At 28.4% G+C, this 15,503-nt stretch overlaps 1 protein-coding gene across 1 annotated transcript; it reads right to left on the bottom strand.

Moving 5' to 3' along the window:
* Positions 1-1,876, bottom strand: LOC114386745 (NAC domain-containing protein 2-like). The gene is made up of 3 exons (XM_028346781.1): positions 1,437-1,876; positions 895-1,175; positions 1-632 (listed from the first exon to the last, which is right to left on the bottom strand). The coding sequence occupies exons 1-3, from the start codon at positions 1,600-1,602 to the stop codon at positions 240-242; spliced, it is 840 nt and encodes a 279-aa protein (XP_028202582.1). The 5' UTR covers positions 1,603-1,876; the 3' UTR covers positions 1-239.
* Between the last annotated feature and the right edge of the window lie 13,627 nt (positions 1,877-15,503).

Here is a 15,503-nt window from a genome sequence, read left to right on the forward strand (position 1 = left end):
TAAAAAAAAGTGTTGAGAAAAGTGTTACTTAATGAATGGTATTTCTTACAAAGAGTATATATATATATACAATTTCTATGGGAGCTATCTGATTGGATATCACTGAAAATTCTTATATTTATATATATATATATATATATATATATATTTACAAAGAATCTTCAGGATTATTTAATTGGTGACGCTTATCGTCATGTCCAAATAATCCAATTTCATTTTTTTTAATATTTTTTTTGGCATTATCCTCTTTGATAATACACTTGGTTCACAAATATGGTGGGGTTGATGGTGCTATTTTGTTTCACTTGGTACTTCCCTGAATCTGCTGCATAAGGGATTTCAACCGGCTGTGGTTTTACGAACGGGTCTATTCCACCATTGGCAGTGTTAATTTGAAAATCAAAGGTTGAATTGTATGTGGCATCAGATAATATATGTGATATTGGACCCAAGTAATCCATTTCCAAAAGATGAGTAAGGGAACTAGTCCTTGGAAATTTCACCATTTCTTGTTCACTGTCATTGTTTGCTGGTGTAAGATTGATTTGGGCTATTGGGTATTCCTCTTTTGCCTCCATTGACTTTCCAATGTTCTTCTTCTTGTAGATCCTACACAAGACCCAGTCGTCTAGCTGATGACATATCCATGTACAAGAGTAAGGTTAACTAATTAAAAAAAAAAACATTAAATAGCAAACTTAGAGTAATTTCAAACCGTTAAAATATATAATATATAGGAATTAAAGAGTTTTTTCGTGGCAACAGTCCTATCTGATTAAAAAAAAGAATTTTGTTGTTTTAATAATCTTACCTGATTTGAAGAGAATTACTTCTGATAAAAAATATGTTGTTTTGTACCAAAAATATATACTAACAAGTAAGGCAAAGGCTTACCCTCATGGATCCAACTTGTCTATTGGCTTGTCTTCTTGATCCAATTAATCTATACTCATGCATAATCCAATCTGTCTTGAGACCCTTTGGTGGCTTACCCTTATAAAAAACCAAAGCCTTCTTCACCCCTACATGCTTAGACCCACTATAGATTGCTTTATCTGTGCCAGTGGCCTTCCAATACCCAGACACGGTTGCTCTATTAGGCCTCACCCCATTTGGATACTTCCTCTCTCGTGGACTAAAGAAGTACCACTCCTTTTCTCCAAAGTCTGTTTTTTCTGTATTTCATGAGAAATCAACATGTAAGAACAAGTGAAACATGCACATGAACATATTATAATAAGGTGCAACATATTCAAATATAGACAATAGTCACAAAGGTTTAATTTTATTTTTTTTCTGTCAAAACAGAAGTCAGGTACCAAGGATTTATAATATAGCCCACGCACTTTACTCAACCAATTGAGTTAGACTTTCTTATAAGCACAAAAGTTTTATTAGCAAGTGATATTGTAATATATGCTAATACATGTAATTACCAGGTAATTCCCATGGATCAAACTTATAGATATCCACTTCTGGGATGATTGATGCAGGGCATGGTCTTGATGTGGCTTGGTTGCAAAGATAGTAAACAATTAGTTCTTCATCAGTGGGATGAAACCTGAAGCCAGGTGGGAGTACAGAGCTTGTTCTGTTCTCCATTGAGTTAAAATGAAAATCAAAACAAGTTTGAATTGAAAACTATATGGAATAGTTTTCTGTTGGCTTCTTTTGCTAATTATTGGGACAAGAGAGGGAAAGGATTTTTTTTTGTAAGGAGAAGATTGAAAGCAAAGCTTAGAGAGAAATCAGGGTGTTTGAAATGTTTGCAATGAAGTGGAGGCCCCTTTTATCTTTGAGGTTTCTTCGTTTGTGTGGAGGAGTTGCATGGCTTTGATTGGTTCCTAAGATGACTTTTCTGCACCTTAGTATATGCGTCATCTCACCATAATGCACGAGATTCCTTATCTATATAATACTAATATCATATAATATCTCCAACAAAAAAAATCATATAATATACCAACAAAAATTGGTCCAAGGTCAAAATCATATTTCACGATAATTTAGGTTCAATTGTTAAGGAATAAAATTATTTCCACAATAATCTCAAGGAATTAGCGAAATTTATTCCAAAAATAATATTATAAAAAAATTATATACTAATAGTATATGTTTATTAAACTCTTTTTTGCAATGTTTTTCTTTTATCTTCTATTTTATGTATATTTTTTATACATTATATGAATGCAATTTCTCATCATACACCAATGAGGGTCCATAACTCTCTCACCTATCTGTTATCTGACTTTTTTTCCTTTTTTTTGAGATATATGGTGCAACACAAGCACTTCTTTCTGTACGCTGGGTTGCACTCCATATTCTGAATACGGATATTATTGGAATATATTCCAGATATATAAAAGTTTCACATAACTGTGATGTCAGCAGCCAGTTTTCTAAATTTTTGGATCACTAACATGTCACTATTTGATATGGAGTGATGTTCAAAGAAGGAGGAATGGAAAAATCATGAAACTTTATTTTTTATCTTTTAAATGATTCCTTCAATTCCTTTTGCTTATTATTTGCTTTTGGGTCCAACTTCGAAGCAAGTGACTACCAAAGATTTGTTTTTTTTAAGGAATTTCCTTGTTGCATTAACTGCATTTTGTATAAGTTTTATTTACAACGCAACAATGAACAATAAACGCTATTTATTATGCACATTTCTTGAAGAAAAATGACTAATTTGATTTTCATCATACATCAAGTTACTGTGGCACTAAAAAAAATCTATTTTCTCAATATTGTGTGTAAAAAAAAGTTGGAGATATGCTCGAACATACAAACTTTGTCATACAAATTCATTGACCAAAACTGTAGTGGAAATCAACCTTGATTTATACCAAATCTGTTTTATTTTGTAATGTTTATTTAATTAATTTGTACGGGAATTCATGTTTGGTACAATAATTCGTACGGGAATTCATCATAGTATTCCGATAGTAGACTAATTATACGATCCCATCAAATAAATTTGATCTCTTTGGGTAAATTATTTAATTTTATCTATTGGGAGTAGTATTTTTGAAAATGATTAAATTAAATTTGGAAGAATAGCCATTTTAAAAATTATTAAAATAGTTTAAAAAATTAGATAAACGCGTATTAATTAATCTTCTATGGAAAAAGCATATGATAGTCACTTCTATTGTAAATGAAATTCGGCAAATCAGCAATAATTACGCAATTTCTTTTCAAAAGATGTTTGGGATATGAGAATGAGACATGTGCCTCATACGTGTTCACCACCTTGCATATAAAGAAAAAATAACAAATAAGTCAGCGAGAGAGAGCAATAATTTCGTTCACTCAATACTAATACTATAATTCCTTTACGTTGGTTTGGCACGAATGAAGGTGGAGAAAGAAAGTATGGAGTCTTCTAATGGAGCTTTTCTAAAACCATAATAAGAAAATATCTACAATGCTAGAATTCTTTGTCTTTTTAAGATAAACTTGGGAACTTATATTCCTTGTGTTGCGTGTTTCATTGATTTTTTTTTTAATTATTCCCTGGTATTTGAAGCCTTCGTTTTAGAAGTTAGACCATGCTATGCTTGAATGTGATAAATAATGATTGAACAAAAAAAGTCAAAGTTATTTTAACTTCAATTTGAAAAATATATTTCTTACATATATCTTTATATTATTTGCAAAGTTTGTTTTGAGAAAAAAAAATTAAACATTGAAATATATATTTCTTCTTTTAATGCCCCCAAAAAGATGTAATATAAAAAAAATATGCAATAGATATAATTTTGTTATTTATTTTTATTTATTGATACGATAAATGATTGCTTTGTTGTGCATTTGAAAGTTGATATAAGACTTTTTTAAATAATGTTTTTTAATTAAGAAACAAAGAACGGATTTTTTTTAAATATATTACAATGATTTTTTTGTTCAACATACGAGGTACATGTTATGTTGAAGAGTTAAAAGTAAAAATATTTTATTAGGATAAAATTTCATCATATTATAACACAAAAATCGTTAATTACTTTATATATTTTATTTATTTTATTTTCATTTTTTAACATGTACGTACGATTGATAATATGATAGCAAAAACGTTTTAAATATCCGAGTAATGCTAAATTTTCTATAAATCTTATATTTACTTTCCTGTTATTTTTAAATAAATATAAAAAAATATTTACAATGGTTTCACCTGTTGAGGATTAGATTTAAAATTATTTTAAATATTATATAATGGGGCAAGTGTACAAAATTCTTCGTGAAGTAGTCAGCAAAGGTAGCTATCAGAGTGTCACTTACCAAGGTGACGCGTGTCCTTCCAAAAGGGGTAGGTTTGAACTTGGAAAGTGAGAAGATAAGCACTAACTTATAAAAGAGAATAAAATAACTTGTGCTAGTGTTGTGGTTATTCTTATTACCTGGACAAGTCATCAGCTACACCTAATTAACAAGAGAATATCATATTATGACATGGTATTAATTTAATATTATATGTTATGATTACAAACAATTTAATAGTATCTTTTATTATATATATATATACAAGAAAAAAATATTTTTCTATTCTTAATTATAAGAAGGAGAATGCTAACCATTATTATAAGCACATTCTTTAATAAACTTAGGTTGTGTTTGTATTAAAGTTCGTTGAATGGAGAAGTAACATTTTGTTATTATCACATTTGCTGCATTGAGATGTGAGAAATTACTTTTGGAAAGCCTGTGATAGTTTTTTAAATAAATTTTCAAACATACACTTAAAGTAAAAAAAAAAAAGAAAAAAAAACTTTTGGAAGGCAAAAAATTATATTGTTTATAGTATTTTTTTTTCTTATGATTTCTATATTAAATATTTTTTTCTTTTAATTTCTTAATCAATATTTTAAAAACACTAATTAACAAGAATCTTATAAAAAATTATTTTATTATTAAATTTCTTTTTTACTCATAATTACTTATGAGATCTATTAATGATTACATTTATTTTTCTATAAAAATGAATATATTTATTGAACTATCAAGTATATTCATTAGTTAAAAAATTATTTTTTAAAAAAATAATTATTTCTTAAATCATTAATGCAATGGATAATTATAAAATAAAATTAAAATTTATGAAAAATTAAATAATATCATCATTTTTATTGGTGTCAATAAATTCAGTGGATTTTTTATAGGACCGGAGTTAGTAGTTATTTTATTTTATAATTTTTTAATATATATATATATATATAATTTGATAAAATGTTTATGTAAATAATTCAAATATATTTATAATTTTAATTTAATAATTTATAGTTTATACGTTATATAAAATTATTGTTAAATATATAGATTTTATGTAAATGCTTAGACGTAAAAAATGAAAAAAAATCATATAAATCAGTAAGAATAATTAATAAAAAAATTTAAATAATTATAATTATAAATATAGATATTTTGTTCGCCACTTCTCCGGTTCTATTTGCTGCTACTGCTAGGTAGACAAGTATGAGACAAATTTCCCCATCTGGGGTAGTTTTAGAAACTATTTTCCCAGATGGGGTCGTTTCTAAATTATTTCCAACATGGGGCAGTTATTTACGTGAAAAGCATGTCATGCAGGACCCAAACCGCCAGAACCAATGGCGAGTTTGGTGTCCTTGAGCAAATCGCCAGCGTCAATGGCGATACGCGCATGCAGAGGCTAAATCGCCAGTCCAAATGGCGACATGTTTAGCGCTTTGGGAATCGCCAATCAAACAAGCGAGTTCCATGGTCTGAAGCTGCAGGTCTACGTCGCAGGCGCTTTTTCAGTGCAAACTAGGTTTCAGGTACTTTTTCAGAGAAAGGGGAGTTGCAACTGCCATTGGCGAGTTGCCTGCAAGTTGCAACTCCCATTGGCGATTTAGGGCAGAAAAAATAGCCATTAAGATTGGCGATTTTGTGCTTATAAATACAAAAACTCTTCCTTCAGTCAGTTGTGTGCTCACAATCACAAGTAACGTTTTTAGCTGTTCTTGAAATCACAAGTAGCTTAGACGAAGAATTCTTTCCACTTTCAGCTGTGTGTGCTCACAATCAATGGCTTTGAGTTTTCTGAATGCACAAGGAGCTTTGAGTTTTCTGAGTGTTTAGGGATTTATCCGCATAAAGTTTTAAATTTGTTTGCTTGAACTTAAATATTCGAATCAGGTTTGTAATTTTGAAATTAATAATTTGTGTTATAATTTTTTTTAACTATATTTTTATAGCAGTTAGAAGGTATAGTTTTTAGTAATTCTTTAATTAAATTAGTTTTATATTTTTATTTCGTAATGTCCCGTAAAATAATTTGTATTATTATTTTTTTAAAGTAATTTTTTGTAGCAGTTTCAATGTATAGTTTTTATGAAATTTTTAATTAAATAAGTTTTATATTTTATATGATTGTTTGTGTGTATAAAATAGAAGAAATTTGTCATCAAATTTTTAATTGGTTTGAAATTTGGTTCTTGAGGGTTAACTTTATGAATGAGGTTCGTAAATTTCTGTCAAATAAATTATATTATAAAATATTTTTGAAGTAATTTTTTAGACCAGTTTAAATTTATAGTTGTTAATAATTTTTTAATTAAATTAGTTTTATATTTTATATCCTTATTTGTGTGTATAAAATAGAAGAAATATGTCATGATATTTATTTAAAGAAAATATTTGAGTCCTGAAAAAATTTGGTAAATATGAAATTTTTAGTATATTTTTAATTAGATTAGGTTGGTGTTGATAGTTTGTTAAAAATAACATGTTCTTATATATATTAAAAAAATTACAATTGATAATACGTTCCTTTCTTGGAAGTCAAAATAATACGTTCTTTTTTCGAAATTAATAATTTGTGTTATAATTTTATCTAAGTAACTATTTATAGCAGTTTGAATGTATAGTTTTTATTAATTTTATAATTAAATTAGATTTATAGTTTATTTTGTAGTTTCCAGTAAAATAATTTATATGATAATTTTTTTTAAGTAATCTTTAATTAGAAGTAGATTTTTGCTTTAAAGTAATTTTTTTTATTTCTTAGTTTGCAATAAAATAATTTGTATCATAATTTTCTTGTAGTAATTTTTAATTAAAACTAGATTTCAGCTTTAAGAATTTTTTTTAAGTAATTTTTTTTATTTCTTAGTTTCCAATAAAATAATTTGTATTTGTATTATAATTTTTTTAAAGTAATTTTTAATTAAAACTAGATTTCAGCTTTCAAGTTATTTTTTGTAAGTAATTTTTTTATTTCTTAGTTTCCAGTAAAATAATTTGTATGATAATTTTTTTTAAGTAATTTTTAATTAAAAGTGAATTTCAGCTTTCAAGTAATTTTTTTAAGTAATTTTTTTTATTTCTTAGTTTTCAGTAAAATAATTTGTATTATAATTTTTTTTTATTTCTTACATTTTACTAAACCCATAACCCCTAAACCCTAAGTCATAAACCCTAAGTCCTAAAACTAAATGCTAAACCCTACCCCTAACCCATAACCCAAGTCCTAAACCCTGACTAATAATCCCTAACCATAACTCATAACCCTAACCCTAACTCATAAAACTAGCCCATAACCCGTAAACCTAAGTCATAAACCCTAAGTACTAAAACTAATTCATAAACCCTAAACCTTACTCATAAACCCTAACCCTAACTCATAAAACTAGCCCATAACCCCTCAACCTAAGTCATAAACCCTACGTCCTAAAACTGACTCATAAACCCTAAACCTAAGTAATAAACTCTACCCCTAACTCATAACCCTAATTGTAACTCATAAACCCTAAACCTAACTCATAACCCTAACCCATAACTCATAACCCCTAACCCAAACTCATAACTCTAACCCATAACTCCTAAACCCTAAACCTACTTTAATTTTTCATTTAAAAGTTGAAAATGGTGTTTGTCGTTAGTCAGTACCATTACTTATTTTCATTTGTCTACTTTAATTTTTCTTTACGACTTTATTTATTATTCTAGTTTGATGCGCAACATAAAAATAGTCATTATGGTGTCCGCGATGGTGATTCCATAGCAAATAGTCATTGAAAACGAAATTTCATAACACATTCCATAACAAGTACTATGAGATACCATAAATTAAGTATGAAATTCAAATTACAAAGATACAACACAAATTTTAAATAGAGACATAAAAATCAGTCATTATGGTGTCCGTGATGGCGTGAGCCTGTGCCACATGGTCGATCCCACCTCCGGGCTTCACGATCAGGATTTCTTCTTGCCCGCTGTCGCCGTCCTTGTTGCTCAGCCTCAGCAGAAAACTCGTGATGCAAATCAACACCTAATAAATCACCTATATCAGGTATTGCTCCGGGTACATTCCATTGCGGAGCTAATGGGGCATTAGGTGTTGCCATTGGGGCATCATGTTGCTGCGAATGGGTCATGGTCGGCCATGAAAAATGAGGATGTGTTTCCGCAACACCACCATACGAATGTTCGCTTGCAGACATATCAGTATCATGACCTTCGAAAGGATACTGATACATCTGCGAAGGATACTGGGAAAATGTTGGTGGCGTGTAGTACATTCCATGGCCACGCTGCTCCATTTGTTGGGAAAAATCTTCCGCTTGAACAATCTCCCTTCGTCTGTCAAAACCTCGAGTTTCCACACTGGACGGAAGCATGTGAAACTGTTGTAGCAGAAATCGACGCTCTAAAAAAATATAATCACAAAAATTGACAACAAAAATTTTACATAAAAAAAATTAATTTGACTTACAACAAATTAATTAAAATGTCACTAAATAACAAAATACATAAATTTGAACAACAAAATACTATACAAAATTTAAAATCTTTCAACTGAATAATATTAACATTCTAACAAAATTATAAATTAAATTACATAAAAAACATAAAATACTAACTAAAATACTAACTAAATTACTATACAAATAACAAAATCAAAAATTTAAATACATACATAAATTTAAATAAATTACCAATTTATTTTCCGATAAAACAAAGTTCAAAGCTAAAACAAATGTCACAAATCTTCTTGATTAATTTTAATATAAAAAATAAAACTCTCTTCAAACTTGTGTTTTCTTCGTTGAGTTATATTTGAAAGGAGAAAAGGATTTTAGACTTTTGGTAAAGTTATTCTAATTTTGCAGTTATCATTCACGTTTAACACTTAATATGAAGGGAACTTATAAATTTACTATTTTTTACCATATACGTCTAGTGTTTATTCTTATTCATGTCTACTATTTATTAAATTTAATTATTTTCCAGTAAAAAAATATTTTAATTTCTGATATTGATAATTTTTTGTTACAAATCAAAATAAATTTAAATAAATTACCAATTTATTTTCTGATAAATAAAATTTAAATTAAATTACATATATTACAAGAAAAATTAAAAAAAATTAAAAAACTATATATATTATTAACAACGTAACATATATTCCAAGAAAAATTAAAAAAAATAAACTAAATAATATCAACATTCTAACTAAACCTAACAAACTATATATATAACATAAATAATATCATACAAATCTAAAAAATCTAAACCAAATAATAATAACATATCAATTAAAAAAATTTAAACAAATTCATATTAACAAATTAAATACAACTAATGTACGTATAACACAAATAATTTTATTATTTTAGGATACTACTTAAAATTTAAAATTATCACCTAAACTAAACAAACATACTATATATATATATTAACCAAAATCTACACAATATATAAAACAAATAATACCATACTAATTTATAAAATCTAAACAAAATAATATTATCAAAAACTAACCTAAAGCACAATTAATACTAACTTAACATATGTATATTAACCTAACTAATATTCTTAAAATAATATTTATAAATTAACTAAAACTAACCTAACATATATATATAACACAGCTAATAATTTACAACTTACAAAAATCTAACCTAAATAACATTAATATCTCAACTAAAATTAATTTAACATATATGTATATAACATAAAAGTATATAGCAAACAAGATAAAAATAAATTAACTAACCTCAAATACGTTCTAAGAAAAGCAACCAAAAGGTGTAGGCCAAAGAAGAACAAAAACTTCACCTACAACATATAAAAAATGTATCAATTAATATTAATATATCAATTATACTTAAACATATATATCACACAAAAAAAATAAAAATGTTCAGTTAACAATATACTTACCAATAACACAGCCCTTGGCAACAAAATAATATGAGTTCAATGGAGGAAGCAAACAGCAAAGGGAGGAGAAGGAAGAAGCAATGCAGTGAAGATTCAAAAACGAAGCAATTAATGGCCTCCTGCATTGCTTTATAGGGAAGAAAAAAAAAATTGAACAAAGCAAATCGCCACCATGACTGGCGATTTCCTGCTGCGCTTGCAACCTGCACGGCTGCACCACAGCGTAGCTGCACCGCCTAGGCTACGATTGAGCACCCTGCAAAGCCAACCCGCTAGTCAAACTAGCGGTTTCCAAAACTATGCATAGACTCGCCAGCAGGGGTGGCGAGTTCAAGCTTCTATGGATTCGCCAGTGGTACTGGCGTTTTCCTTGCCACGTGGGAGATGGTCAGCAAACTCACCATTGCCAATGGCGGTTTGCTAAGAGTTCCATGCAATTTACGTAAAAAATAACCCCCCTCGTAAAAATTTTGAAAACAACCCCATTTGGGGAAATATTTTATAAAAACAACCCCGTTTGGGGAAATATTTTATAAAAATACCCCCATCTGGGGAAATTTGCCCAAGTATGAAGCATCGTGTTTGAAATCAATGCAAACCCAACACATGGCAATTCTAATTATAATTAGCTAGCTTTCTCTTCCAATACGGAAATATAATGGATAATTTTTGTTTTGACAGAAGAAATTTATTTTATATTATTTTTGAAAAAAATTATCCAATTATTTTTCAGTTAATTGAACATTAAAAATCAATGTTTCTAAAAAAATATATAAGATTGATTCAATAGTTAAGAAAAAAAAATGACACATTCAATTTTTTTCTTAACAAAATTTAATAAACTAACAATTAATATTTAATCATAAAAAATATTTCTCAAAAAATTATTATTAAAAGTAATCTCATATGCACTCATCCAACTATTCCCGTGCTTTTTTCACGTTTTATTCTTAGAAAAATGTTTCTTATTACTTTATAATTCTTAAGTCAAATTTTATTAAATGAAATTAAAATAATTACTCAAGTCAAATTCTTGTTGTATATTTATATAAATAACATTCATTTAAATTTAAAGAATTGACACAATGATATAAGATTTTATTACGTTTAAATGAGTAATAATTTATTTAATAGAAGAATTTGTATTTAATTAGTTTTTGACTAATAAATTAAGAGATATTCATGATATCTGATTTAGAAAAAACATTCATTTATAAATTAGGCACACACATGAATTTAAATTTTAGGATAAAAATAACATTCATTTGGACAAGAGGTTTAAGCTTTATTAGTACTAATAGGGTAAGAGAGTACCTCTCTAATTTTTTTAAATGATAAATAAAAAACAAAAAAAAACAAGTTAAATATTGTTAGTAAAAAAATTGATAAAATAAAAAAAATAGCAATATAAAAGTATTGGAAAATTACTGTAGGTTAGAAGAAAATTTTGAAAGTTTAAGAAATTATTTAAGGATAAAACTATCCAATGAAATGTGAAGATCAAATGGGTTATTCCTTTTTTGTTTAGTAGTTGAGGTATTTCCTTTATTATTAGTATGGATGAAAAATATATATTTAATTTAATTTTTTATGAATAAAGAAAATTAAATTTAATATGATAGTTGGCAGTTGACAAAAGGCATTCCTCCTGAAAGAATTTTCCGTGAATCTTCACCTTGACTGGACCATTCAAGTTTCCGCTGTTTTTGTTTAGCATGCACAAGGGATGATCGTATTTTATCTTAATCTTTTCATTTATCGTGTGTTCAATGGAAAATTGATAGAATATTCTTTCCTTTCCTTTTAGAATGAAAACAACGGTACCTACATAAACCATAGCATTTTTTGTACATATATATGAATTATTGAGCCTGTCATATAATTTGAATAACTTATGAGAATGAAGTCTATATTAGTTGATTTTTTTTTTTACTTACATTTAAGACTTTGATTATTTATGGATAGTCATTCAAAGCTTAATTATTGTTCACAACTTATTAATACCTATGGATATTATATTGTATCAAATACATTGCTCCTGTAAGTATCATCTATCCATGCATATAATAATAAAAGACCAAAAAACAACTAGCACCATCACTACATAGTAAGAAAAGAAGAAAAAAATCATATCACTTCATTTGATTCATTTTCGTCTTGCTAGGGTGTAAATAATTTAACTTATAAGTCGTTTTTTTGATAATAAAACTTTAAATACATCTCATAGTCATGCATGAACATATATTTATATAATTAAAATCACTTATCTCCAGTCATATAGCTTAAAATGTAGAATTAGGAGTGTATTTAGATAGAAAATTTTAATTGAGGAAAGTAATTTATTAGAAAATTTAAATTTTTTTAATTTAAAATTTATTATTTGGATTTTTTTTATGAAGAATTTAAATTTTTAAAATTTTAAAACGGAATTTTAAACAACTAAAAATATGAAATTTTAATTTTCTTTTAAAATGTGAGAAATTGAAATTCTCTTCTTGATAGAAGAAAAACCTTTCAAAATGTTCGTGTATTTCTTTTATAACATTCATCCTCTCTTCCACCACCTGAAAGTTCTCCAAATCTCATTTTCGAACTCGCAACTCTTCCCTCACGTTGATGATTTTCTTCTTCAAGAAACACCGTTTGAGCTTGTGAAGCTTCGATCGAGTGCGGGCGTAGGGGTCACGTAGAACTACACCTGCCAGTCAGGGGAGCATCCGTCACTGCCTATCACGCAACGGAGGTGCTCGCCGGTGCGAAGGACCTGGGTCATGTCTTGCGTCGTTGACTGAATGTTGTGGTTGGGTATGGTGGTGTACGTCGTCGTATCTCAATTCCCCTACGACTCTCCATGCCGCATCAATATTCTTTTATTTGGAAGCACACCAACCATATTGTTTCTTCTCTTTGTATTCATTTTCTTTCACCCTCACAATTTTAATTTTTTTTGTCCAAACACAAAATTTTAAAAATAAAAGAATTTCAATTGAAGTATTTAAAATACTTAGAATTTAAAATTTCTCAGAATTTTAAATTCCCTCATCCAAACACACTTTAGAAGTTTTCAACCCACAAAATACTTTCAACTTTAGAAAGACAAATTATGTTCAATGGTTAAAGCTAGTCAAATGCCTGGTTGTAATAGCGTGCAGAGGTATGCTGTGAATGTGTTGGGTTCTACATAACAATTGTTCATTTTTCGCATCAAAGCTAGGCAGATGACGCCAATTGAACCAGTGGTGTTGCAAGATAATATTTTATTGGGACCATTGCACATGTAGTTTAGGCTGTTAGTTTTGATCTAAATTTTGAAATCAAATTAAGGTGGTCCTAATTTTTCTCACTCACTTCGTATATTTTTTTCAACCACTAATTAGTCAAATATGGTAACAACAACATTTCAGTTTTAATTATAAAGTTATTGAGAGTATATTTGCAGCATCCTGAAATAGTAAGATCAGTTTCTATGATGTATAGAATTTGATCTATATAACTAGGCATAGAATTCATAGTCTAAACACATAAAAAAAATACCCATTCCATCTAAAGTGAGTGTGTTAAAGGCTAGTAAGTATTGTTTGCAATTGAAACTATGAGTGTTGTCTAATTCATCGTTGAATTACGAAAAGAGCTATGGTTGGAGGTTAGTAATTCTAATTGAATTAAATATATTGTCATGATGTTTGTGATGAACAAAGTTTATCATTTGGTATCAGAGCCAGGTTTGCCTATGTCTAGCTATTTGCTATGGTTTCCAATTAATTCTTTAAATATTAACTCTTGTTCTCATAACAAGCATGTGTTATGTGCCGGTAGTTTTTACAGTACGATTGCAATGTTTCTTTTATTTAAAAGCCAAATTGTTTGTTTTCTATTACTATGAGGCTTCTACACTACATTAAATATATATGACCTTTGTTTATATATTTTATGTTTTATTAATCCACTGTACATTGTTCCTCTAAAACATACAAGCATGATTAATTCCATTAAAAGCATTTATTGTCTTTTCCATTTGTAAAAGGATTTTCCTTTTGGCATTATATTGTTTTTCTGTTTTACAAAAAATATAACCTTCATCTTTTATGCTTTTATTGGTTTAAATATGCATTGTTTGTTACATGTGTTTCCGCTGCTGCATATCATATTAGTGATGGTATATTTTATGGAGTAACCACAACATCCATTTTAACGTTATACTTACAGGAATCACATGATGATTAATATGATAACTTGTAATTGAATGTGTTTAATGTATTGAATTTTCCAACAAGAATTTATTATAATTTTCATGATCAATTAGGATAAAATAAATTTGTCTCTTAAGTAACCCACATGTATTAGGAGATGCAATGATAATTTATTAGTTTCATCATAAAAAAATAAAGTGAATTTTTTTGTGTTAGAATCTTAACCCACATGTAGATTTTGATGACGTATTGATTCACATGCATTTTAAATTATTACAAGCATTGATTTATATATTTGGTTACATGTTACAGTTGATAATCTCCGATGATAAAAATGAGGTTCCCATATTGACCGAGGGAAACTATAAGCAATGGAAGGAACAAGTTCTTCTCCATTTAGGGGTTGTTGACCTTAACTATGTTTTCCATAGGGATGAACCAATTGAGCTTACGGATTCTAGTACTTTAGAAGAAGTCGCGTTATATGAACTATGGGAAAGATCTAACTGTCTTTCCATTATGTTCATCAAGACGCATATCTCTGCTAGTATCCATGGTTTAATTCTAGAATGCCAAAAGGTCAAGGATTTCATGAAAACCATAGATGAACATTTTGAAAGTTATGAGAAGGCCTTGGCTAGCACCATAATGTCTAAGTTGTCATCTATGAGGTTCATTGGAGTCGTAGGTGTGAGACAACACACATAAAGAGAAATGGTCAATCAATGAACTTCTGACCATGTGTGTCCAAGAGGAAGGGAGACTTGTTCTAGAGATTGGTGAAAGTGCTTTTACCGTGACTCTAGATAAAGGGAAGAAGGAAAGGAAGGAAAAGAACCATATACCTCTTATTGCCAAAATTAAGAAGAGTCTAGGTGTTTTTTTTTTGTAAAAAGAAAAGGCACATGAAGAATGATGGCTATAAACATAAGGCTTAGCTTGGAAAGAAGGGTAATTATTTTTCCTTTGTATGTTTTGAATCTAAGATGGCTGATATTTGTCATGATACATGGTTTATTGGCTCTAGATCTACGATTCATATTTCTAATACCATGCAAGGCTTCTCAAGCCAAAGGGATCCAAATGAAGGTGAACGACTCATCTACTTTGAGAATCAGATGC

This window comes from Glycine soja, chromosome 2 (genome assembly GCF_004193775.1).
Source record: "Glycine soja cultivar W05 chromosome 2, ASM419377v2, whole genome shotgun sequence".
Lineage (NCBI taxonomy): Eukaryota > Viridiplantae > Streptophyta > Magnoliopsida > Fabales > Fabaceae > Glycine > Glycine soja.

Coding starts and splice junctions, on each gene's coding strand:
- LOC114386745 (XM_028346781.1), bottom strand. CDS start 1,602: ATGGAGAACAGAACAAGCTCTGTACTCCCACCTGGCTTCAGGTTTCAT. Junction 1,176..1,436: donor TGATCCATGGGAATTACCTG/GTAATTACATGT, acceptor CATGAAATACAG/AAAAAACAGACTTTGGAGAA. Junction 633..894: donor GACAAGTTGGATCCATGAGG/GTAAGCCTTTGC, acceptor ATATGTCATCAG/CTAGACGACTGGGTCTTGTG.